At 33.7% G+C, this 25,972-nt stretch overlaps 1 protein-coding gene across 2 annotated transcripts in view; it reads left to right on the top strand.

The window, feature by feature from the left end:
* The first annotated feature begins 599 nt into the window (after positions 1 to 599).
* Positions 600 to 25,972, top strand: part of Gabra2 (gamma-aminobutyric acid type A receptor subunit alpha2) — a 134,985-nt gene continuing 109,612 nt past the window's right edge. For both annotated transcript variants that reach the window (XM_071614789.1, XM_027937463.1), the window contains exons 1-2: positions 600 to 670; positions 3,083 to 3,198. In XM_071614789.1, coding sequence (XP_071470890.1) covers positions 600 to 670; positions 3,083 to 3,198 — 187 coding nt within the window. The remainder of the gene's footprint in view (positions 671 to 3,082; positions 3,199 to 25,972) is intronic.

The following is a 25,972-nucleotide window of genomic DNA, read 5'->3' as shown; positions in this document are numbered from 1 at the left end:
AGACGTGGTCTTGGGCAACCATGGATGGGCAGGGAGAGAAATTTTGATTTGATTTAATATCATTTTATTGTATGTTGGAGGAAGTGAAGACATGAGGACGGCAATTCATTGCAAAGAAGAGAATAATAATTGAAAAAGTGAGCTGGTTGCCCCTTGCTTTTCCCGTTGTGGTTGTGGAGGGTGGTCTTGATTAAAGGGGTTGTGGCATGAAGTACTCATCTATCCTTTTTTCCCCACTCTCCCCTCTAACCTATTCCCTTCTCCAGCTCATCTGTCAGTTTAGAGTCCTGGCATTATTATTTCATGTGTGCATAAAACAATGATAAAACAGTATTTGCTGGGGATGGGGTTGGGGAAGTTCCCCCTGGCAGAGCAAAGACTGATTTGATTACTTGGTCATCTTGCTATCCAAAAAAAGAAAAGAAAGAAGAAAAAAGAAAATTCTCCTCCCTCTGTACTCAGTTCACAGAATAATTTTCATAGCATTAACTCCAATTCCCAAATGAAATGACACTGTTTGGGGTAACTTGGGTGATGGGACTGAAGGCAATTTTAAGTGTATTTTGTTTTTATTTTCCATTGCTTGGCAAAGAGAGGTGATGAAGGCGAAATTGGATATCTCCAACATGCAGTCCCTGCTACTTGTTTTCTTGGTGTGGGATCCAGCCAGGTGAGATATTTCCTGTGTTTAACTTTTAATTCAGGGTAAAGGTGTGTTTTTGAATGCCATCAGTGCAGCTGTGACTTGTGAAAATCAGGGTGTTTTGAACAATTATTTCTCATGAAAAGGGACTGTACCAGTAAGTTAACTATAAAGTGGCAGAAAGTATGAAAAGTTTGGTGATTCTTGTTTTTAGCAATCAAATGTAAAACTGAAAAGAAACGTTTTTATACAAATAATTCACTGAAAAATATCCTTTTAATGGCATATTCATACAAGGAATTAAAATGATTAAATTATAGACACTTAAATAACAAAATTCAATTAAAAAAAAGCCAAGTTTTCCTTCAAGCCAGACAGCAAAGTACCAGTTAAATTATTTGAGTTGTAACTTAATGTTTTCTTTCCTGTTTTGAAGATGGTCTTGGTTCTGTTAGTCAACATAGAAAACCCAAATGATGTGTGAGTCTTAAACCTCTAGGTGGAGGTAGTATACAACTCCACAATCACAAACAATAAAAAAAAAAGCTTGATTTATTAATCAACTTTGCAAATTATTAATTTAGAGATCTTTTATTACTCAAATGGTTACTGTCAAAAGGAGTACTTATATCAAATGTGTAACTAATTTTAGTTTGCCTATGCTCAACAAACATGAAATTGATTTTTATTGCTTTCAAAAACTTCATCTTAGTTTTAGTCTTTTCTGATTTTTTTTATAATCATAGGATATGACTTACCAAATACCAGAAGAATTAAAATACAAGTTTCCTGAGAATGATCCTGTAACCATGCTTTAAAAAAAAAAAAAACGGTATCATTTAATTCCCTTTAAGTTTCATATCCATCGCCCCAAATGGTCAAAGTGTGGAAATATTTTCCAGATTTGAAGAAAATATATACTGATAAAGACAATGTAATTTGAAAGTATCTACTAGTTTAACATCTGAGTATTGACTTTAGAAAGAAAATATGAAATGTGACTAAAACACTTTTGAATGAAAATCTCTAGGTGAAACTTGATGACTATTTTGGGGATTAGTTTTAAAATAAGCGTAAGTAGGCAACATAGAAACTTTTGAGGCTAGAATGTATGAACTAACTTACTTACATAATTTGTAAAATGTTATTTTCATGTTAGTTTTAAAATATTTACTCTTAAAGCAAAAATTACTAGAATTTAGTTATGATTATTTGATGTGTTAAGAGTATTCTTACCTACTAGCTCTGTATTCATTTAAATATAAATGCATTCTCTGAATGGTATTTTACACAATACACCTTGATCAGAAGGTAATTTATCTATTGTCTTTGATTTTTAAGGCATGAACACTCTATCCTCAATTAATAATGATTGCAAAGCCTCAGTGGTTAACTAAAATTCTCTCTACTAGTTTTCTGTTCTATATTTGACCAGAAATGTTCATGCTAGTATTTTATTCTATTATATAAATGATTCTTTTTTGGGGCCAGTAATTTAAATCTCTGAATCATTCTAAGTAAAAAAAAAAAAAAAAAGGCAATGAAAAGGGACATTCTGTTTTATACATTCAGTTCCTTCTTCACCAAATTGCTGGATGTCACAAAATCAGGTCTTTGGCTTTATGATGGACAAATAATGGAGAAAATCACCGTTTCTAAACCCTTTCTCGTGATATTTTAAGATCATTTGTTCTTCCTACAAATTTATCACCATAAAAAGGTAACTGGGCATTTTAATCTTTATGTGGTCCCTTAGTCCTCTTCTGAGACCAGTCAGGAGGGACTAGCCCTCCAGGTCTCTGCAGCTGTGTGTGTTGCTGATGCCTCCAGAGCCCACCTCCACCTTCTGGCTACAGTGAAGCCTGGCACGCAGCCAGAGGAGTTTCCCTGATGTCTATATTGCAGTTGGCCATTGGGTGGAGGTATACCCAAAGTAAGGAAGCAATCTTGGTTTAAAAGAGCAAAAGATATAAAAAGAAAAATATATTTTTGAGAAAGATGGAAACATTTTGTATCTTGAATCAGGCAATTTGTTTTCAAATTAATATTCAAAACAGTGAAGAGTTATAGCAGGAGCTTCATTGATTATTATTATTGTGACTGTGAAATAAATTACTAATAGTGTCTGCAAATGATAATCTATTATCACATTGTAATTCTAGGGAAATAGTAAGAATAACATTTAAAATGCTAAGTGGTAGAAATCTCAAATAGTTTTATCATCAAACTTCTGACAAGCTACAATGTAGTATCCATTTTTAACAGCATGTTCACCTTCCCTATAGACATACTGGTATTTACAAAGGTGAAAAAAAAGGAGAAAAATGAGTGGCACTTATAGTTTAGGGAGCCTTAAAATCAAATCAAGAAATAAGAGAATGGTGGCACTTGCAAAACACACATATGTGTATATATCAGCTTGTAAAATTATCTGTTTAGGTTGGTGCTGGCTAACATCCAAGAAGATGAGGCTAAAAATAACATTACCATCTTTACAAGAATTCTAGACAGACTTCTGGATGGTTACGATAATCGGCTTAGACCAGGACTGGGAGGTAAAAATATTTTTCTTTTTAAAACTCTCACAAAATAATGCCTTTAAAAGGTAAGGATAATATTTCCTATTTTAATATATTTTATATTTGACTGCATTGCTGTGTATTAAAATCATAGGTAATAGAAAGTATTTATATGAACTAAACATTATCTGTGATTTTTTTCTACCTACATTATGTATTTAGCATATTTTTTATAGAATGCCAAAAATCATATGAAGCCCAGACTTTCTACATGAATACTTTTCAAATTAATTTATTTCTAATAGCTTAATGTTTGAATCTTAGAGTATGTTAGAGTCTGCCATTACTGAGCTGATATTCCAGTGTAATATTTTTGGTTACTTTCAGCATATTTCATAGTTGCCTGTCTCATACCAGGGAAGTTATGCAAAAATAAGAAACATAAAGAAATAAAATAATCTGGATTCTATCTCAGTAAATACACTTTTTAGGACCCTAAAATGAGTTTTTACATGCAAATATTGCATGGGTTTACCTTCAAACTTTCAGACATCTTAGCTATAAATTGGTTATAAGCCTGAATTATTTGGTTGTGGCACAGTTTGATTTCAAACTTAAGCATTAATTTTCAACTCATGAAATGAATATTTTTTTTTAATCCATGAATTTAAAGGAAATTAGGCTTGGCTAATATGTAAAATTTTAATTATCTTTCAGCATTGCTAGGTGTTGCTAAAGAATTAGGTAAAATAGGGTAGGTTTATAATTCCTAAAAGTATTCTTGAGTCAAAACATTCCATTCCTGATTAATTATAATATGATATACACACACACGTATACACACATATATATACATGCATATATGATATATGTGATATACGTAATCATACCTACATGTGATAAATACACTTATGTATCCATAATTACTAAGACATTAATTAAAAATCAAGACAAATTGATCGAAGAATTGATATTAATCAAAGATTTACTCAGCTAATCTGGTTATTGTCAGGTTTGGCAACTTTCTGATATTAAGTTACTTTAAGAGATTTCTGTTGTCTGGGGACCTATAATCAAAGTTATTTGGGAGCCTGAGCAGGAGATTTGTAAATTTCAGGCCCGCCTCCGCAACTTAGTGAAATCCTATCTTAATGTAAAAATATAATAATAATAATAATTTACAAAGGGCTGAGGATGTAGCTCAGCAATAAAGCACTCTGGATTTAATTCCCAGTATCCCAACAAAACTTGTTGACTAAATACCTGAATATTTATGTGAATAATCTTTTGAAAAATGTATGTGCATATTTTACGTATGCTACATTGGTGGGTATTTGACATATACCTTTGGAAATTGTATTTTTTGGATTGCTCAGGGGTAAGAAAAAGTCACAGGAGACCCAACTCCTTGATAAATATTGTGGTATTCAGTCAATATTAGTTTTTTTCACTTGAATCCCTGAATGATATCTCATTTTAAGAGAAGTAATAGGGAGGAATAATGTTCTCAAATATTACACATTATTTCCTTAAGGGAGAATTCAATAAGTTCATATATATTTAAGAAAAATTAAAATAATGTTACCTTAGTAATTAATATATCTAAGTTCATATATATTTAAGAAAAATTAAAATAATGTTACCTTAGTAATTAATATATCTAATAAGCATGACTATAAGGGTTTGCCATCTATCTTAGGATATGTGGCAATAGGCTATTGCCAAACTCATATAATAGAAGTAATTCTAGCACAAGCCTGTCGTGATTCATGATGTGGTTTCAGATATATATATTGCACTAATGCAGATTTTTTTCTAAGGCATAGAATTTATTATTTTTAAATAAATCATATGCTGTCAAAAAATATTAAGGTATTCAAGGTAGACTTTGGACTTTGTCTCTACATATTTTTAGGGGAACTATTTTCCCTATTATTATGTGGCTGGGTAGCAAAAATTACCTCGATTTGAATATTTCCAATGATCTCTTTCTTTGTTTTTTATTATCTCTTAAATTTCTATATTTCCATTGTTTGACTCAAGTATAGATTCTGATTGCTTTGTTATTTTGACCAATGCAATAAACTAAGTGGTTTTTCTTGCCTTATCAATCTTCTGATATTGAACATATGCTAAAATATCAGAGTCTTATTAGTCTTCTTTTAGTTTTATGCTGCTTTCCATATGAGACTCTCTTCTCTTGATCAAATTCTTTGATGGCTTTGCATTGCCTTTGGTAGTTGGTAGTTTGGGATAGTGGAAGCAGCATAGGCACTGGAGGCCAACAGATAGATGTAGACTGGAGCTCTCCTCCTTCCACACACACAACACAGTGCCTTGGCAAGATAGGGTCTGTTTCCTTTTATTTAAAATGCCTTTTGTTTTATCCACCTTTTTACCTTGTAAGGTTGTCGGGAGGATTACACAAACACTAAGTGTATACAAAGCATAGGTCCCTACTAACATTTCAACAAATACCGACTCTTCCCCTCATAATTTAAATTTCTAATTTATCAAGGCTTTCCAGAATCTACTTCTCTGGTTTCCTTCACCACTTTATCTCACCTCCCATCCAACTTGCTCTTTCATCTCTTCTATTCATTTTCTCTTGATAATTCATTCCCATCTGTTCTTTGACCTTTAGTGGAGTTATATTCCTACTCCTCTCGGCTTTTATCTAATACCTACCTTTTCCTGGAAAAATCATCTTAACACTAGTCCTCTTTGATAAAGATCTTTCTTTACTGAATTGTAGCATCCAGATTCAATTTTCTCTCTGTTGAATTTCTTTAGCAGTTTTTGGCTCTATATCTCATTGGGGACTTATTCTATGTTATCTTGTATTATTTATTACATCTTTATATGTCTCTTGACACCATAATAAGATTGTAAGCTCATTGAGGCAATATATTGTATCATAAATTCTCTGTGATTTCAGCAACTAAATATTGATTTGCATATTGTAACTATAAAATAAATGTTGATTGCTTGATTAACTTTTATATAATCAGTTAATCATCTGGAAAATGGGACTACTCATATTTTGCTGACCTTCTAGTTAAAAATGTTGTGGTGATATGTTGAATAACATATGACAGTATAGCTTAGTGAGAGAAACTAACTTTATCCTATGGAGACTTAGGTAAAACCCCAGCAGTAGTATCAACTTTAAGTTGTGTAACTTGAACTCTCTGGATGCACTTTTGTTATTTGAATTACCATTCTTTGGATAATGTTAAACATGATGACATATGTAAAAAATTTAGCACAATAACTGGCATCTAATAGTCAATAAGTGACATCTAATAGGCTTTGAAATTATTTTCATACGTATTGTTGCAAACTTAAATTAACATGAGCACTTTTTTTTGCATCCAACATTCTTAAGCTTAATGTTCAGGGAAATCACCTTTATCATTTTATTTCAGAAATTTACAACAAGGGAAAATGGTTTTAAGTTCTGTACATTTTTAATATATTGAAATGAATATCTCTGTTGATGGATAATCTAGATGACTAATCTCATTTGTTATTTTAATTTACCAGTACTTAGAAAAGAGGGAGGAGTTTTTAATTATAAGTTAGAAAAATTGTTCTTTTCACCTGACTCCATTACTTACTTACTGGATCTTACCCTAGAGAAGTTACTTAGACATTCTGAGACTTGATATTTTCTTTGGGAAGATAGGAATAATAATATTTTATTCTGAGAGGAGGAGAGTATATTGGGATTCAGATATATGACAAAGGTTATATAATGTATTAGGTTATAAAAGTTTGAGGTATTTAATGATTCATAATAATTCCTTTTAAAAATTTAAGTCAGATCACACCACTTGTCTGCTCAAAATCCTGTAATACAGCTATATTCATTTGGAGATGATTTCTTTGGTAGCCTCCAAGGCCCAACATGATCTTTCTGCCATTTTTTTTAACCTTATCTCATACAACTTTAGGCTTGCTAACACTGCTTCAGTCACACTGGCTTTCCTTCCTGCTCTTTAAACAAACCAGGATGCTCTCTGGAGCTTTTCTCTGGCCATTTCTACTTCTGTGGGACGTCCACTGTTATCTCCCCTTTTCAAGGATGCCCACCATGACCAACCTAACACACACAAAAGTCTGCCCACTGCCTTATCCCTTTTACTCTGATGCATTTTTTTCTTTTCCCTTAACCATTTACCTTTTAATATATAATATTTGTTATTTAACATCACTATGTCATTTACTTATTTTTCTCTGAGATAAATGTAGTATCTATGAAGTCAAGGATTTTTTTTTTCCTGTTTTATTGCTTGCTTTATTGATAAATCTATCCTAAGCATCCAGAAAAGTGCTTCGTATTTATCAGGCAATTAAATGTCCCTTAAGTGAATTATAATTTAATTGATAATTAATATTTTAGGATACCATCATGAAAAGAATCAGCTAGAGAACTTATATTATCTTTAAAATCAGTGTAACAATTAAGATTTAATTACCACATTGGCCTTTGCTACTAACATCAGCATAATTTAGGTTGACTTTTTGGTGAATTGGAACAATTATTCTACCAGTCACTCAAACTCCTCACTTGAATTAGTTTTGAGTTTGCCGTAAGCTAAATGTGTTATTTGGGGCAATTCATTTGTCCCATCTGTGGCTTCTTTTATGCATCTGTGAAATGGGAGAATGGGTTGTACTTAGGCTATTTATATCTTAACAGAGATATTGCATGGATCAAGTAATTCAAAATTTTTGAAAAAGCATAATGATACATAAAATTGATCAGTAGTAATATTATTAGGAATAGCATAGGAGAAAGTTCCTAAGAACTTCTAAGAGGTAGTATTATCTTAGAGGTAGAATTTTTTAAAAACACACCAAGAAAAATTGGTAGGACTTATGCATTCAGAAGATTTACTTCTATATGAAATTGGAAACCTGAGATGGGATTGCCTCAGAATCTTATCTGCCAAAACCTTACATTCAGATTAGCTAGAAGTAATAACTGAATCAAGTTTTCCTTTGGTCTTCATGTTACACATTAGAGCTAACCACTTGGGGGATTTTAACAGAATAAAAGGAGCAACATTTATTTTTTGGATCAATGTTAAGGGGTCAATGGAAAAATAAAATGTGTAGACAGGCCTCATATATTTGTGACAGCTAAAATCCACAATGTCCAACAGTGATAACTATTAGAAATGACAAGGCTTGGTATTTAAATAATAGATTCAGTCTGGAAAATCTAGATTGAGTACCATGCTTAACTACATTGAAAAGCTGTTTTCAGGAGGTTACCTAGAAATAATTTTTCCTGCAGTGTTCTTATTTTTTACTCAGAAATATTGAAGAAGCTTTATGCCTTAATCCCTTGAAAACAAAGGGTCAGATCATAGTCCGAGGGTCAGTTTCTAACTATGTTCTTGGATATTTATCCTCAAGCTGTAAAGAAATGTATGATAACATGTTTCTATGAATTTAATTAATCTTAAATTTATAAAAATAAAATATACATTCACTTGGCCAAAATTAATACAAAAAATCTGATCTTTCCCAGAACTTAAAAATGAATCTGAACTCAAGAATATTCATTATATTCCTTTATAAAGTAATGGTAAGATCAATGTCCACTTTAGATTTTGAGTTCTGTGGTCATAATATATTAGCTGCATATCATTTAATATATTAATCAGCCTCTCTTTTTGGTTTGTTTGTAAAGTGGAAGTAATACTGTGTTACTTGTTGGTTTCAGGGGGTTTATTTTAAGTTTTATGTGTAAGTTCTTTTACAGTGTCTGGCAATCAGAACAGGAACTCAATACAAGTAGATATTACAAATATTGCTGCTTCTTTGGTTATTTTTACTAAAAATGCAACAAAAACGGAACCCAGTGTCACCTTTAATTCTTAAGAGCTGTGACTTCTAAAATTGATAAATTTGGAGCATGTGATGCAGTCTTAAAGAAAGGAGATGCTTATGTGTTTACTATTCATTCAGTCTCATTTTGTAGACACAATTTTGTAAGAATCTCTGAAAATAAAATCACTCCCCCCCAAAAGACATATTCATTGTCCTTCATAATTATTCTCAAAATGTTTGACAACTAGTAGTCATCAATTCATGAAAATTAGTTTGCCTATTAAAACAAAGTTATATTCAAACAATAAAAGCTCACTATATGACATTGATGTTGATTTTAGGGACATGAAATTGAAACATGCCCACCAATTTACCTAGGTTGTGCCAGGTACTTGATTGGCAGAATCTCTGGCTCTTGCAACCATGGAGGGTAGTATTATAAATACCTTTATGGTGGGGGGTGGTGTTAGAGGTATCAAGCAGGAGAGAACATGCTGGAAATGGTTTGAATTCTCAGTATGCAGAGTTGAGGAGGTGAGGGGAAAATAGAGGAAAGGTGTTTGCAATATGTCTAGAAAGAGAGTGACTGAGCTAAGCTGAGGTATTAAGCAGCTCTAGTCTCAGATGGAGGCAGGGTAAGCTCCAGATGTTGAGGTCACGGCATCTTTGAAAAGCTGTGATGTTTGGCATTTTGCTCATCCTGGCAGCTGCAGTGGGGGCTGATCCTCCTGCAGAGGCATCAGGCAGCTGAGACTCTAGTCTCCTTTCCCATCTGACTCAGACTCCTGGGGTCTCCAAGAAAGGCTGCATCAGGATAACCTACAGGGCAGGCATAAGAATATTTCAGAGCTGGACCCAATAGTGCATACCTGTAATCCCAGAGGCTGGTGAGGCTGAGGCAGGATGAGCTCAAGTTCAAAGCCAGTCTCAGCAACTTAACAAGAGGCTCTAAGCAGCTTAGTGAGACCCTGTCTCTAAATAAAATACAAAAAAGGGCTGAAAATGTGACTCAGTGATTAAACACCCCTGGGTTCAATCCCTGGTACCATCATCATCATCATCATCAGTATAATATTCAGACCCTTTCCCATGCTCTGCACTAGATTTATCCACTTGAGTCTGCCTAAAAGATCAGAAGGAGCATGTCACTTGAGATTTCAATGAGTACGAAAATGGAAACAATTGGAAAGATTTCACACAGGTGTGTAAATAGCTTTCAATCAAAGAGTACATGACTGATATCAAGTCATTTGTCATCTCTTATTTATTTAACGTTATTTTGTGGGAGGAAGGACATACAGAAAGCCAAAGCCACTGGCTGCCTGAAGTGGCATGTCACTGTACATTGTAGACATGGCTTTTCATAGTCAGTTCTTTCAATTTTGTCCAGGGCTCTCCTACTTCTATCTGGCATGGAAATAATACACTGATGGGCTTCCTCTTAGTGCATGCCAGGTTAAAGCAGAAATGTAATAATGTATAGCTTTTGGGATTTTTTTTACTTAAATGCATAACTAGCAAGCCTTTAGCATTTTTCACACCTTCACTAACACTGTCCATTGCTTTACCCACTCTCTGCTGCAGAATGGTACCTATACTTCTTTCAAAATGGCTATAGTGAAGTGGCTTTGCAGAAATTGTCCCATTTGTTGTTTTAAATAGATACATAGTCTGTGATGATTTTACAGGAAAGGCAGATGGAATGTACGACAGCACTGGCATAGGTTGGATTAAATAGTGGCACTCTCTCCCCATATGGTCACTCTCAGGCAAAATTGGCAGTGATGTCATTGAAGCACATGAACCAGAAAATACCCCCATGTCTTAATGAGCCAATGCCAATGCTAGGACTTTCTCTTTCTCTCTGTCTCTCTCTCGTCTCCCTCTCTCTCTCTCTCTCTCTCTCTCTCTCTCTCTATATATATATATATATATATATATATATATATATACACACACACACACACATACATATATATGTATGTATATATATTATATGTAATATATACATTATTAACAGCAGTCTGTCCTTTCAAATGCTAGAAAGATGTTGCCCTCTGTCATAATTTTTAGGGATTCATATTTTGTCTCTTTATTCATATTTTGGCACTAGCATGCTTCACTAACTCGATTTTTTCCTTCTAGCACTTTAACTCACGTGCAGTGAAAGTTTTCTGCCCCTGATCCTTTAATACACAGTGATAGAGTGAACCATAGGCATGAACAATCCATTTGTTTTAGTGTTATTTTTTGATTGCTACAGCTCATATTGTAGAAATCTCCATTGGTAGAGAAGGATGGCCAAAGGAACAGCTTGGTCAGTCAGCAAGTCATTACTGTTCAATGTGTTAACATGAAAAGAGTCAAATGAAATTATTCTAGCATTGCATTCCTTAACCCTTGTGGATTGAAGGTATGTGATGTGCCAGGTACTCTGCAGGATATAAAGATGTATGAGGTACAATGTTTTTCTCCCAGACAAATAGAAAATAAGTCTTTTGGAAAGCAGATAACACATGTGCATTATCAAACAGGTTTGATTATCACACATATTCCATGAAAAGAACATGCTATTTGAAATCTAGAGATGTAAGCAATCTCTTTTGCTTGTACCAGAGTTAGTCAAGTTCTGTAGCTATAAGTACAGTTCAGGCATTCAAATGTTTCTTACTAAGGGCTGAAGTTGCTGGGTACTATTTTAGATGCTGTGAATACTATGATGAAAAAGATTCAGTCTTTGCATAAATTCAAATCACACTATATTTTGGCTGTTTTTGCCTTTTACGTGTCCTAGACATTGATTTATTCTTTCCCTTCTTAATTAGGAATACTGTATAATCACTGTATGTTTTCTTCATTGAACCAAAAGCTTTCTTTCAGAAAGAGAAGAGTGATTTCTGGTACATTTGCTGGCAGGCTGTGAATTATGATATCATCAGAAGAGTGTGATACCCAGAGCTCACGACTGTCTGTGTCCACAGCTGGTGTTGAGTGTGTTCATGTTAAGATGGCATTCTCAGAGGTGCTAAGGCAAGCGTTAACTCCAGTTGAAACTTCTTGATGCTTCTGTTATCTTCTTAGGGAAAAAAATATATTCTGTCTTATCTTACTGTGGTTTAATCTACAGGTAAATAAAAATAAACCACATATTCATTGCAAAATTTAGTGAATTTACAAGGAATACTATAGTGAGCACTAAATTTACTTTCTTCAATAATGATTTGACTTAGTACAAAATTCTGAAAACTTGTTTCTAACTTGACTTTCCCTCATTCTTTGAGGTATAGGTCTAATCATTACAAATAAGATATGATAAAAAATTGATATGTACATATCAAAATATTTCATATAGAAGCCCATTAAATTGAAGATATCTGCATAACAAAAGATACAGATCCACTCCAATTCTCCATTGGATTTTTCATTTAAAGAAACTACAATTAGGTAGTAATTTTCATATCTTTGAATGCTTTGTTTTTATATTCAGATAACTAGCATATAGAAAAATGAGTTAATTTCCATATTAATTTAGATATGAGTTACATTTATTTTAGTTTTACATTGCTTCTTATTTATTTCAGCATTTAAAACATGGTTTCACACAAAATTTTTAAAATTGGTACTCTTTTATAGGAGCATTCTTTTTAGAAATATCTGTATTAACATTTAGGATGTCAGTAACTTTTTAATGGAATAAGTGCAAAATGTTCCAGGAACAGGTATGATGGCCTTCTTTCTATATAGAAACATTTCGGAATTTGTAGAGGATATGTTTAGTTAGGATATTACTAATTTGATTTAAAGCATAACAAGAAAGGTAAAGTTTTCCTGCTTTTGATATTTAGTATGCATATAATATCCATAGAAAAATATGTCAAAAATAAGAAAATTGCTCTTTTCAACTTTTTGTGAAGATAGTTGTAAAGTCTAGTAACTATTGTGACTATTTTAGGGATGTGGTATAATGAGTAGTCTGATTGGGTTTCCTCAATAATAAGAGTAGTAGAGTTAGATCATAAAGTTAAGGAAGGTTGAAAAATGGATTAAAATTACCAGTGTTTCCTAATCTCATTTAAAATTCCATTATCTAGGTTGTATTTTATAGTGATACTTAGAGTAGTTCAGTAAGTATCAGGGAGGTACTTGGCTTCCATTAATGTGGTAAAAGAATCAGGTGCTTTTAGAATATTGTGTGTTAAATCCTTGCCAGGATAGAAAAGAACCTTAGACTTGAATTGTAATAGTTTGTAGGAGGAAGAAGACGCTACTGCGAAAGTTTTAGAAAGAGATGAAAGTTTTCTGTTTAATATTAATTACTCATTAGAAGATTTTAGAGATTGAAGCTGATGATGCCAAGTTCCAACTCAAATTTTGTGGGGTGGGAGAATCCAAATTGTTTAACTATATAAACATTTTAGAAGTTGTTACAACAGAATTAACAAGTCATAGTCAGAGAGTTGTGGTAAATGGAACAAGTTCATTGTTGTTGCTATGATTATATAAGAGAAACACTTCAAATTCTCAAGAAATGAAAGAGTGGACTAAATGTCAGCCAGGTTTAGAAGGAAGATTAAAATTTTCATGTCAAGAGAGGAAGTCTTAATTAAAAGAAAATGGAACTGGAAAACTGGTATTTAGGCTGAGTAGAGGGAAATATGGGAGGATAGATTTAATTAGTTATCTAGGGCATATAAAGGTAATCGTCAGAGCAACAAATGTGAAGCTGATGGTTGTGCTTGAAAGAATAGCAAAAGCATTGTCTAATAGATGATAAAGTAAGAGAAACTTCAGAAAATTGAGAGACTAAGTAGGGTGGGCTTACATGATGAAGATATTATGAAAAATGGGGGTAAACAATGTGGAATCACTTTTAATGAAGAGGTCATTGGAGCTTTACTAAGAGAACCGTAAAGCACCTTCATAACAAAAGCTTAAAACTGAGTGTCCTTTTATTATTTTGAGTAGCTTTTGGCTTAGTAACAATTTTACAGAATTGGGAAATCAATGATCACTAACCAGAAATGTGTATAAGGAACCATATTATTAGTAATGCATATATTAAAATGTGTCACCATTTAAATAGATTAAATCAAAAATTGTTGACATTTTTTACTGGAAAACGTGTCCAGTAAACAGGGAACCTTTCATCTATTTATGCATCAGAATAAACAGTATCTGGATTCTTAAGAGGAGATAATGAGGCCGACATAGCAATAAGGAGAATTTTGCTGTTGCAGAAGAATTCCTTTTAACTGTCATTCTTTCCAGCTTTCCAGATAATCTGAAGGGCTCTTGGAGGTATTTTTGGCTGCCACTGAACTGAAGGGCTGACTCATAGTTTTAGCAGGGAGGGTCGCTTAGGGTTTACGCTACTCTCTGAAATACAGGCGTGATGAATCCCAGGGGATCCAGCTGCTGACTCAGGATGGAGACAGTTATGTCTAGGTGCTTATTAAACGGATGCTGCTTGTCTTTGTCCTTCTCCTTTAGCTGCTACCACTCCCAATTTTGTCTGTCATTTTTGGTGATTGCTTCTACTGCAGGCATCACCCTTTCAGACATCTGACTGCCACCAGTTGCAGGGAGCAGCTGCAATTTCAGCCTTTGTTGTCACGGCCTTGGAACAGCCTAGATGTTAAACAGAAATCTATCAACAGATAAGGAAAGGTGGGCAGGTGCGTGTTTAAGTGAGTGGATGTGAAAGTTAGTGGGGCGGAAAGCAGATGTCTCTTCATCAAAACCGTTCCCTTGAGGGAACTGTTTTGTGGTCTGTCATTTCTGTCATTTTCCCCACCCGCTTAGACATGATGATGTGACACTTACATACTTCTGTCTGAAGACATATGAAGAGGACTAGCTCTGAGGAGTTGTTTTTTTATACTGCAAGTATAATGCCAATTGGAAACAAAAGAAACTTTGCCCTCCGACATTGGAATCAAATAACTAAATACAGCCAAAAGAAGAATATCAAGGTGGCCTTTATCAAGCAGGAATGTTTTTTGCTAAAAGTAACAGGAAAAAATCCAACTACAGTGACTTTGTTGAGGTTCAGGTTTTTTTCCCATAAACAGGAAGTCTGGTGGGAGGTAGCTTCCAGCACTGAGTTCTTAAATGATGGCATGAGGGACACAGATTCTTCATTTTTCCACCCTCCTCTTTAATGTTTACTTTGTCCTTATGCTTGTCGCCTCTTGATCCCAAGATTACTACTTTAGCTACAGCTGTCCTCTCTATGGTGAGGTGGGAAGAAAAAGAAGGGATGTCACCAGGTCTACATGTTTCTTTTATTTATAAAGAATATGATGCAGAGAAGTGCTTTTAAGCACTTCAAGGTCCTTCCATCTTCTCTGCATCATATTCTTTATAAATATATATACCTTTATATATATATATATATATTCTGATAATGAAGAATTCACAATTTTTATTTCTAGAGTCTGGTGGTGATAAACCTTATTTTTGGCTGAGTATTATCATAGACATATTTATTCATTATGATAGGCTTTTATAAAATTGATGGTAACTACTAGATTAACAGTTAATTTCAGTGGATTGACTATGTAATATTAAAGATAAGTTCTCTATCTAGTCATGAGAACCAATGGTTATATCACATTCTATATCTATCTGTATATTAAAAAATAAAATTAATCTGTGATAATGTTGTGGTAGTATTTGCTGTGACAAAAATATGTTGGATATTGTAGTTAACCAGTTATTGGGGAAAAACCTGACATTAAGATTGTGAACTAAATATGCCCACATAGTTTGATCATGAGTTAATTTACAACATTATGTAAATGTCAATATAATATTATGGTATATAAGATTTTACCACACGTGAAATCTTGGGGGCAGAATAATAGTAGAACTTTCTCTTATGTTCCTTTTAGGATGTTTAAATTTTCCTTTTGGGGAGATAAAAATGTTGTTTTCAAAATGATACCATGTAAGGTTTATATTAGAATGTCTGATAAAAATTAACTTATTGAAACATAGAGTATCCTAAATTGCCAAAGAAACTAATGGCATTTTTATTTTAAAGATTTGCTAAGAGGAAAATGGGAGTTTCATTTTATCAGAGGAAATTGTCATGGAAACACAATAAATAAGAATTTTTTAAAAACCCACTTGTTTATACATGAAAAACTCTTTAAAAATTATAGCTTTGTTACCATTGAGAAACTAATTATTATTTTTGTGCCTCAGTTTCTAAAACATGAAGATGAGAGAACTGTAGCCAGTGACCTGCAATGATTCTTTCATTACAAATTTCTTCCATCTTTCTGTGGCTTGTTTCAAGGCAAATAGAGTAGAAAATAAGGTTCTTGGAACAGAAGTCTAAAACCAGTATTTTTCTTCATTGCAGAGAAAGACAGTATGTGGCTGAATCTAAGCATGCAGAATAAGGCTTCTGAGTCCTGAAATGTGTCCAGCCTTGAAGCATACAAAGGCTGCCTTGGTTTTCTGACACCTAACAATTAGGAGCTTGTATAAAACTGAACTCTTCCATTGCATGAAAATTCCAGTTAACAGCTTCTCTTAAAGCAGAGTCAGGTTTAATGATAAATTGATTTGTACAATTGAGGTATTAACAAATGTCCCAAATGACATTCATCACTATTTCTGAACTTTGCTCTGCACTGTGTGTGTGGTGTGGATAGCATCCAGCCCCCTACTCCCTCCCTTTACCCCCCTGCTCTGTTTGGCATCCTAAATCTGCTACCTCTTGAAACTCACTCTTTTTTCCTCTTCTCCCCCACTCCTCCCTTTAGTTTTCATTCTGCAGTTTTTCCTTATCTGCTCTCTTAAGTGTGGATGGGCCTCAAAATTCTATACTTTTAACTTGTGTTGATTTCCACTTTAATGATTTTTCCAGAATGATTCCATACAATCCTAGAACCTCAAGTAGTAACCCCTCGTGTAGCTAATTCAAATTTTTCAAACCCTAGTCCATATGTGTTTTTTTGATATAAATTTACTGGTTATCCCCCAGATGAGCTCCCTTTTCCGACCACCCACTCCTTTCAGGATCAAGTCCAGAATACTTGGAATGGCCCGGATGGCTGCTGGCCTTGTTTGCGCTCCCAGCCTCATCTCTCATTACTCATCTGTTTTGCTTGTGGTGGTCCAGATGCACTGACCTCGTTTCAGTTTTTATTTTTTAATGCATCTGGCTTCCCTAGCCTGTGGGCCTTTGTACAAGCTGTTGCTTCTGCTGGGAACATATTTTCTTTTCTTCGTGTTCTGACTTAGATGTCGCTATGTTCTAGAAGCCTAACATGACTGCCACCCCCACTCACATACACACAAGGGCACACGCGCTCACATTCTCACGTCCCTGTATGAAACAAATCAGCCAGTACTATATTGGGCATAATCTTGAAACTCTGTTTTATGAATCTAAGATTTCTAAAGGTCTTGTCTGGTACTGTATCCTCAGTATCATATATATTTCTTGGAGATAGATAGTAACTGTAGTATTTATTGAATAGACAAACAGGGAGCTATCCTTTTTCATATGTGAATTTCTGAACTGCAACTTCTAGGTCGTAAACTCATAATGGTGCCAACTGAAACTGCTTTTTATCCTGTGGTTCTCTTGCATGGTTCATGCTATTGATATTTGTCAAGCTGGAAAAGCTAAAATAATAATAATAATAATTTTTCAAATCCTCTTTACTCCTACTCAGTCTCCTGATCCTGCTTTCCTTTAATCCACAGGTATCAATCTGCTTTATTGGCCTCCTTTGTTTTAAAATAAATAATTAACTTAAAATGTTTAAAAATCAGGACATGTCCAACAAAAATGTGGATTTGTTTCTTCTTCTAAAAATAACAGATCTGGTGATTGCAGGTGAAATTCCCAATGATAGTAATTCATTGAAAGTGGGTAATAGCTCCCCTTGTTATAGTAGTCTACATTGGGCCAGAGATCTCATTAGTCCATGTTCCTCAGTCAAATTAATTATTTAACCAGCATATATTGTGCTGATCAAAAGAAACACATGAGTGTATAAACCTAACCTTATCCTTCTTTTCATGTTGCAAGATTTCTAATTTTTAATTAGATTTGATTATGTAAATTTTTTGTTCAAGATTCTTCAATCGTTTTCCTTTTTCTTTCTCCCCCAATTTAGAGTATAATCTCTGTTTACTGTAACTTTAAAGAATCTGAATGAACAAGGGGACTCAAATTCAAGTGCTCCCATAAACAGGACAAATAAAGAAATGAGTTGAGTTTTTGGAGACTGGAGAACTGGGGATATATTTCTTGTATGAAGGGAGCTAAATTCTATCTGATTAATGACACCTAAGTGTTGGAAGCTAGAGTTTCCGGATATTCCGATTATTTTTCAAATATTTTTTGGAAATCTTGACTTTTATGGGAAGTTCTTTAATTTTTAAAGGACAGACAATTCTAATTCAGATGAAAACTAAACTTTGTGCTCCCCAAACAAAACATACTGTGAATATTATTTTATAGCCTTTAGTACTAAACAAAGATTTTTGTTTTTGTTTTTTCATGCAGGGTATGAAGGAATCAATTGCAGAACTTGTTAAATGAAATTGAACAAAGATTCTTTGGTCCCAGGACCTACATTTCCTCAAATGTTCTTGATTTGAATCATCTGTATTTAAGTTTCTGGTTTAAAGTGGTGCTTTCTCCCTTCTTTCAGCCATAGTACTTTGCTTGTATCCTTTTAAATTAAAAGGAAAAAAAATGTGTGTAGTAATATTGGTCTCTTGCCAGTGAGGTTGCTTAGCATTTTCAATAACCTCCAGAAAGAGCTTTCTTTTTGTCTCTTCTTCTTAGGAGCTGATTCTCAGTTTGATAAGGTCAAGGACCTACTTTTTTCCTTTCCTTTTCATGTTTCAATAAGCAAATTATTCAGAGTAAACTGGCTTATGCTGTAGTAACAAGTATCCAGGTCTATTTCTCTCTCATGTATGTTGCTCATGACCCAACATTGCTCAGTGAGGTTGGTTGGATGTGTAGGGATTAAAGCTCCTTCATGTCATCTTCACTGAACATTTCAAGTAGATGAATTTCCTCCATCTAAATAATTGTTGATCATGCTGACTAGGGCAGACGTGTGGCCAGATACATACTGTTAATCAAGACTTCTGCCAGATGTGATACAAACTCACTTCTGATCAAATTCCATTGTTGAAAGGAAGTAGCACAGATGTGTTTAACTTCAGTGGGACCAGAGAAGTGCAACCGTGTCATTAACCCAGATGCAGAAATGGAAATACTTGGCAAGTAGTTAAAAGACTGTCCCATTTAGCAAAAAGGACCCATTTATCAGGTGTAGGTCCTCTTCAATAGTGGCTAATCATAGAACTGCTTGATGACACAGGTTTCATCTTATTTTAAGATATATAATTTTACAGATATGTTTTTTTTTGTGTGCATAGTGTTTATGGAATTAATTGTTATGGTTTCTTTGGACACAGTTGATTTTATATACCTTCAAATTCTTTTCCCCAGCTCCCTGGAATAAAAGCTTTCCCATTTGGGCTGTGAAGACATAGTCCCAGTTGCAAGTATTTGAAGTGTTAACCTAAAAATCTCAATCTCTGTGACAGTAATTGCCAGGGAGAGTGAAACTTAATGGGAAAAGAGCAGAAACTGTGTCTTTCTAGTTTGGGGCTGTGTCCTCAATGCCTGGCACATAATACCCAGAATTCACTGTTGGTCAATTGATACATATGTGAATATAAATGCATAAACACATCTGTACTGTGGAAAGCAACTTATTTGGGTTACCAGATTCATTTCTGGCATTTAACATTTTTATTTCTGAATTTTAATGGTTTAGACTTCTGACATCGCTAACGATGAGTCATCCTTTTCAGAAACGATGATTGATAGATGGGTTCAACTGCTATGCTGAATGTTAAATTCAGTAGCACATAAAATTAGACTCACTAGAATGAGCTTGAATTTAATAGAGTGAGATGGACTTATTCATAGGCCTTACTGTTACTGAATATCAGACCATATGAACAACGATCATGAACAAAGGTTCCATATTTTCTGTTCTCTGTAGGATGTATAGCACTGCATTCTAACACCAAATGAAAGATCTAGAAGAGCCATTGATTGAATATGATAGAAAGAAGAGCAGAACTACAAACATGTATTTCAACATCCTGAGTAACATCAGCCTAAATGTGTTTCTATATGGAGAGTGTGCACAACAATTATTAGTTGCATGTGGACCATTTATATTTCAGTTGTATCACAGAAGGCATATAATTAAGTATTATAAAATAATTCAAATGACACTAAATTAATAATTATATATAATATATTTTTGAGTTCCAGGTCCAATTTAGTCACTTTACTTATGATTTAAATTGTAATGAATTTGATGATTCCCCACTTTACAAATAAGAAAACGAAAACCAAAGACACATTACTTGTCTTTTTCACTCAGTTATTTTGTGTTAGATATAGAATATTCCACCTAATGCATCTTTTTCAATAAACTTTATCCAGAGTCTCATCAATAGGGAATTCAGAACCACCAAATCCAACAGAGATAGTGAATGGCAACAATTATAGCTATTCTTGCCTTGGGAGACAGACTGGAAGTTACTCTTCATTATATTTGTATAATCATTTGACTCTGGCTATGTACCTCTGGGAGGAAAAAGATGTGTATAGCCCTCCTATTTAACCTGCTTTGAGGTTTTCATCATTGCTTTTCTTAGTCAGCCTTAACTTTGATGTATGTCCAAGATCTGGATTTACATGAAGGGACAGAAAGGGTTTGTAGAAAATCTACTAAGGCATTGTGAGTTAAAGCAGAATCTTTGTCTCTTATTCTGCTGATAGATCTTTCCTTACTGGATGTGAATCAGAGCTTTTGCTATTATTTTGTTCAAGAAAGCTAATGAAGAGGATACAAGAAGACTATGTGTTATAGGGAGATAATTCTAACATTACTTGATACATAATAAATTGGTACTTAGATTATTTGTGGAATTAATAAAGGCAATGATGTAATCACTCATATAAATATCAACTGTAATCAACTTATTATAAGTAATATTAAAAATATGGCACATGAAGGAAGAATAAGTGTATGAAAGTCAAAAAATGAAGGCATATTAAATGCAAGAGGCCTTTTCCTAGATGCATTGATTTGACTGCTTCATTGTTCTTATTCAACCCTTGTTAATCTTATAAGGCACTAGTGTACTTTGGAAAGAAATAAGGCTTTAGAGACTACTAAATCAGGGTTTATATTTTGGCTCAAATACACTTTTTTAAAATATAGTTTTAATAAACATTAGTCTCCTTCTTTAAGCATTAGTTTCTTTTTTTAGTTAAAAAAAACCAGTAGGTATAAAATAGGTAACATTCATAGCAAGGTTACAAAGTTTAAATGAAATCACGTGCGTAATGTTCCCATCAAAGCGCCTGGCATGTGGTAGGTCTTTATTAGTGACCAACTTCCCACATGCCCCTTGATTCTTGCTAATATACCATAATATAAAGATGTTTTCACAACTTAGTAAATAATAGGTTAAATGGGAGATACTTTAAAAATTGGATATGAGGTGGTAATTTTCATTAGGGAATTCTTGGAGTTTGGTGATCTTTATGTAAGCACTGATCCTAGGGTTACCTGTGATTAAACTTTTCTTTTGTGGGATCCTTGACAGTAGAAGACAATTACAGAATTCTCTATAGAATCTGTGAATTGCTTGGTATTTCTTGTCACATGTTGAGGAATGCTGACTTTCAAAGATTACCTCTGTGAAGTGCAGAACCAAACAGGAAAATAGGTGTTTCTGAGAAAACCTGAGCAAGCAAGTAAATGAAAATGTAGCTTCTTCAAGCTTTTTTTTTTTTAGAAATGCAAATTCCATTAATACAATGATCTCCTATGTATAAATATAGCTAGACATTAACAATATAATAACATGAAAAATTTGGATAGGTTTCTAATCACAATTACTTATGATTTTCCAAAGTTTGAAAAGGTAATTTTAAAAAATAATTAAAACTATTATACAATAGACAATTATTAAGAATGGTAACGAAACTACTGAAGTAGACAAAATTTTAAGATGCCCCTGCCTCAAAGGTTCTTGTCACATGTTTTACATGTCCTGTATAGATCTTGGGATTGTCTATCTGAGTCTCACCATAAGCTTTTGTTTTAGGGCAGTTGTCTTGAAGAAAGGGAGGTCTTAACCAGGTAGTCTGTTCTTATCACATGAGTTCTTTTAAATTTGGATCAAAAGATCAGAAACAAAGAAGTCAGAAATATTTGAACATAAGTGAGATTCTCCACTGCTGGGTGAGGTCACCTGGTAAAGAATGCAGATAGCCTCTGGGAGATGAAATTTGACAGCCAGTAAGGAAGATGGGATCTTCCATCTACAGCTGAAAAGAACTGGGTTTGGCTAACAGGATGCAGCCTGGAAGCTGCTTCTTCCCCAGGGGTTTCAGAAAAGAACACACCCAATCAATAACTTGATTTCAGCCTAGTAAGACCCTGAGCAGAGAACCCATCGAGACTCTGAGGTATTTCTCACCTACAGAATTATTTGCTAATAAATAGATATTGCTTTACACCACTACATTTGGAATTATTTGTTACATAGTAATAGATAGCTAACACAACTTTCATTGGTAATTTTTAAAATTACCATTTTTTCAGTGTTTGACCTATGTTAGGCATAGTATAACTTAGAGACATCATCTATGTTTAAAAATACTATGAAAACATTTATAAAAATACTGTAAGATAGCTGGTATGAGTCCTTTAACAGATGAGAAAGTTGAATCTCATACAAGTTAAATAATGGTCTCAGAATCACGAAGTAATAAGTATATAAATCAGAAAATAGTTTAGATTTCTCTAATTCCAAGTCTGGGGTCTTGTATGCCCCTTAATTATGTAGAAACAGATATTTTATGAAGGTAATAGCATGTCATGTACAGAATGAGAAGACATTGATGTCACACTCAACCGATAAACTGTCTCATTTCTGAACCCTCAACGAAAGATTGAGAAATTTCACTTTATTTTTTATATGGCAAGATTACTACTGTGATAGGGTTTGAAACCACATCTCTTGACTGCACTTTTCTTTAAAATTGTTATGGAAGAATTGAATCATATCCAGAATTTTTTTTTATGTCAGTTGAAATTCAAACTTGTCATTAATCTGAGTAAAATTACATAGTCCAAAATGACTAATTTTTAAAGTGCATTATTGATACATTCATCTTTAATTTCTTTTTATTAAGCTTGTATATGTCAAATATATGCCTTTTAAGGCTATTTTAAGGTTTTTAATGGTTTTGTGTCTTAGTATATATTTTATAACATTCTCAGAATATTAACTTTATAGCTAAATGGCAAAACTATTAAATATTAGGAATTCTATATAGTAAAGTCCTTTTTTCTTTAAGCATTTAATTGAAAAATTATTCTTTAAATAAGTTGTAATTAATTAAATAAGTTAAATAAGTTGTAATTAATTAAATATTCTCAAATAGGCCATTATCTTGTCTTGCTTTTAGTTATTATTAATGTTTCTGCCTCTGTTCTCTCTGATGGCTTCCCACTTTTCTTTCAGTTCACCTTTTGTTCCAATTCTCATTCCTAGTTATCTCATTCTTTCTTAGGGATTCAGCTTGCCCTTCTCTGCACATGCTTTTCCAAAATCATTTTCCAGCTTGGTGACTTCACATATGCTCTGCATATGTAAACATCTCCTGGCTTTCTCAATAGTGTTTACCCATTAGCTACCTCCACTAATTCTTAACTCTCCCCCTGCCAATTTTCTCCTTTCTGGCCTCATGAAATACTTCATTAATTCTTTCCTTATTCCTCCTGATCATGTATTTTTTTTTTAATTTTATTTTTACGGAGCAGGGGATGGAACACAGGGACTCATGCATACTAGGCAAGCATTCTACCATTAAGGTATGGCTTCAGCCTAATTATTTTATCCATGGCTTCTTTGGTTGTTTTGCAAAATATACAATTTGGGATGTTTTATAGGTAGTAGAAATATAACAGACTGGAGGAAGTGAAAGAAGGAGAAAAGTCAACGATGGCTCATAGGTTGTTTGGTTAGTTATCTATTACTAAAATAAATACCTGAGGTAAATCAACTTAAAGCTAGAAAAGATGTATCTTTCACTCACACTTTTGGAGGTTTTTGTCTATGATCAGTTGACCCCACTGATTTTGGGCTAGTGACAAGGTAGCACATTATGGCAGGGGCTTGTTGCAGAGGAAGCCCATTCACCTCATGGTAAGAAACCAAAAAACAGAGAGAATGAGAATTGAGCCTGTGTCCTAATATTCTCTTCAAAGACATGACCCTCCCCTCATTCCCAGCTGAAGTCCAGTGTCTGGAAGATCTCCCATGAGGTACCAACTCTTATGGATTTACCACCTCCCAATAATGCTAAACAATAGCAGTTGTTTACTTAGGCAAGGGGGTAGGATCTTTTGTTTTTTGTAAATAGGAAAGGTATGAATTACAATTACTGTTGTACATGCCTTAGCTTCTTGTGTAGATTGTGAATTTATTGACCATGGTAATTAAGTTTTTGACCTTGGTAGTTAACTTTTTGCCCATGGTAGTTAAGTGTTTTATCCACATAGAACTTAACATAGCACCCTACATAAAATATAACCCATTAAATATTTAATAATTGAACAAGTTAGCTTAACTTTATCATCTCTTGTCCTTTTGCAAACCATTGCTTTACTGTATGTAAATTTGCTGAGAATTAAATTTCTCTCAATAATGACCAGCAATCACATGGCCCCTGCTTACAACAGATTATGAAAAGTTTAGAGACATAACCCCAAATCTTTAACTTAGTAGATTTTTGCAGTTCTGTTATCATGGTTTCATCTAAGTATTTTTAAAGCTAGATCTATTTATAAATTGCACTTTATTTCTATTTACTTATTTCCATTTCTTGAATAAATCACATTCCCAAAGGGCTAGAAGGCATTTATATTTAGTTTCATTGCTAGCTCACTAATAGGACAGAAAGGGGATCCTTTTTTTTTTTTTTTTTTTTTCGTACCAGGATCATGGGGGCACTTAACCACTGAGCCACATCCCTAGCCATTTACATTTTATTTTAATTTTTAGACAGGGTCTAAGTTGCTCAGGGCCTTACTAAGTTGCTGAAGCTGACTCTGAACTTGTGATCCTCCTGCCTCAGCCTCTAGAAGCCATTGGGATTACAGCGCCTGGCAAGGGATCCTCTTTTATTCTGGTTTTCTTTTTCCTGTCCTTCTTCTTCTTTCAGGAATGTGAATGGATATCTCTCTGCTTTTAAATTGTTTCAGGTTTCTATCCATACAGCATTATAACATAAAAATAAAAATCACTATATGAAGGAGTCCTTCCCTGTTGAAAATAATTATTTTTGAAAAAAATTAGAGAGATCTAAAAAATAGCTCACTAAATGTATTTCCAGTATTACTTAATATATTGGAAGCAGACAATTATAGATATGTTGTTTTAGCAAAAACAATTTTACTAAGTGAATAAAAATACGGTACTTACCAATCATATTTTATAGCTTTAGCAGTGCTGGCAATAAGTTTTTTTGAGTGATATAAAATAATAATGAATATGAGTCCCCACAATTGAAGGTGGGCTATAAAGTTTCAGAGAGTAATTCCTTTGAAGATTTAGTTAAGGCTTGGGGAGTAGCTCAGTGTGGTAGAACAATTTTCTCTCATGTATTAGGCCCCAGGTTTGATCCCCAACCCCACATTAAAAAAAGAAAGAAAAGAAAGATTTAGTGTAAGCGTATCACTTTAAATTCTGAATGGAGTGTTTTTCATTAGACTTGAGAACATAAATGGAATGAATGTGTTGAAGACTGTAAGATCCCATAAGGATTTAGTTTAAGACCAGATCCTTAACTTTGGAGTGAGTGGTTTTCATTATATTT

Source organism: Marmota flaviventris, chromosome 7 (assembly GCF_047511675.1).
Source record: "Marmota flaviventris isolate mMarFla1 chromosome 7, mMarFla1.hap1, whole genome shotgun sequence".
In the NCBI taxonomy this organism is placed as follows: Eukaryota; Metazoa; Chordata; class Mammalia; order Rodentia; family Sciuridae; genus Marmota; species Marmota flaviventris.
Note: the sequence above shows the minus strand (reverse complement) of the source record. Positions and strands in the feature narration are given on the sequence as shown.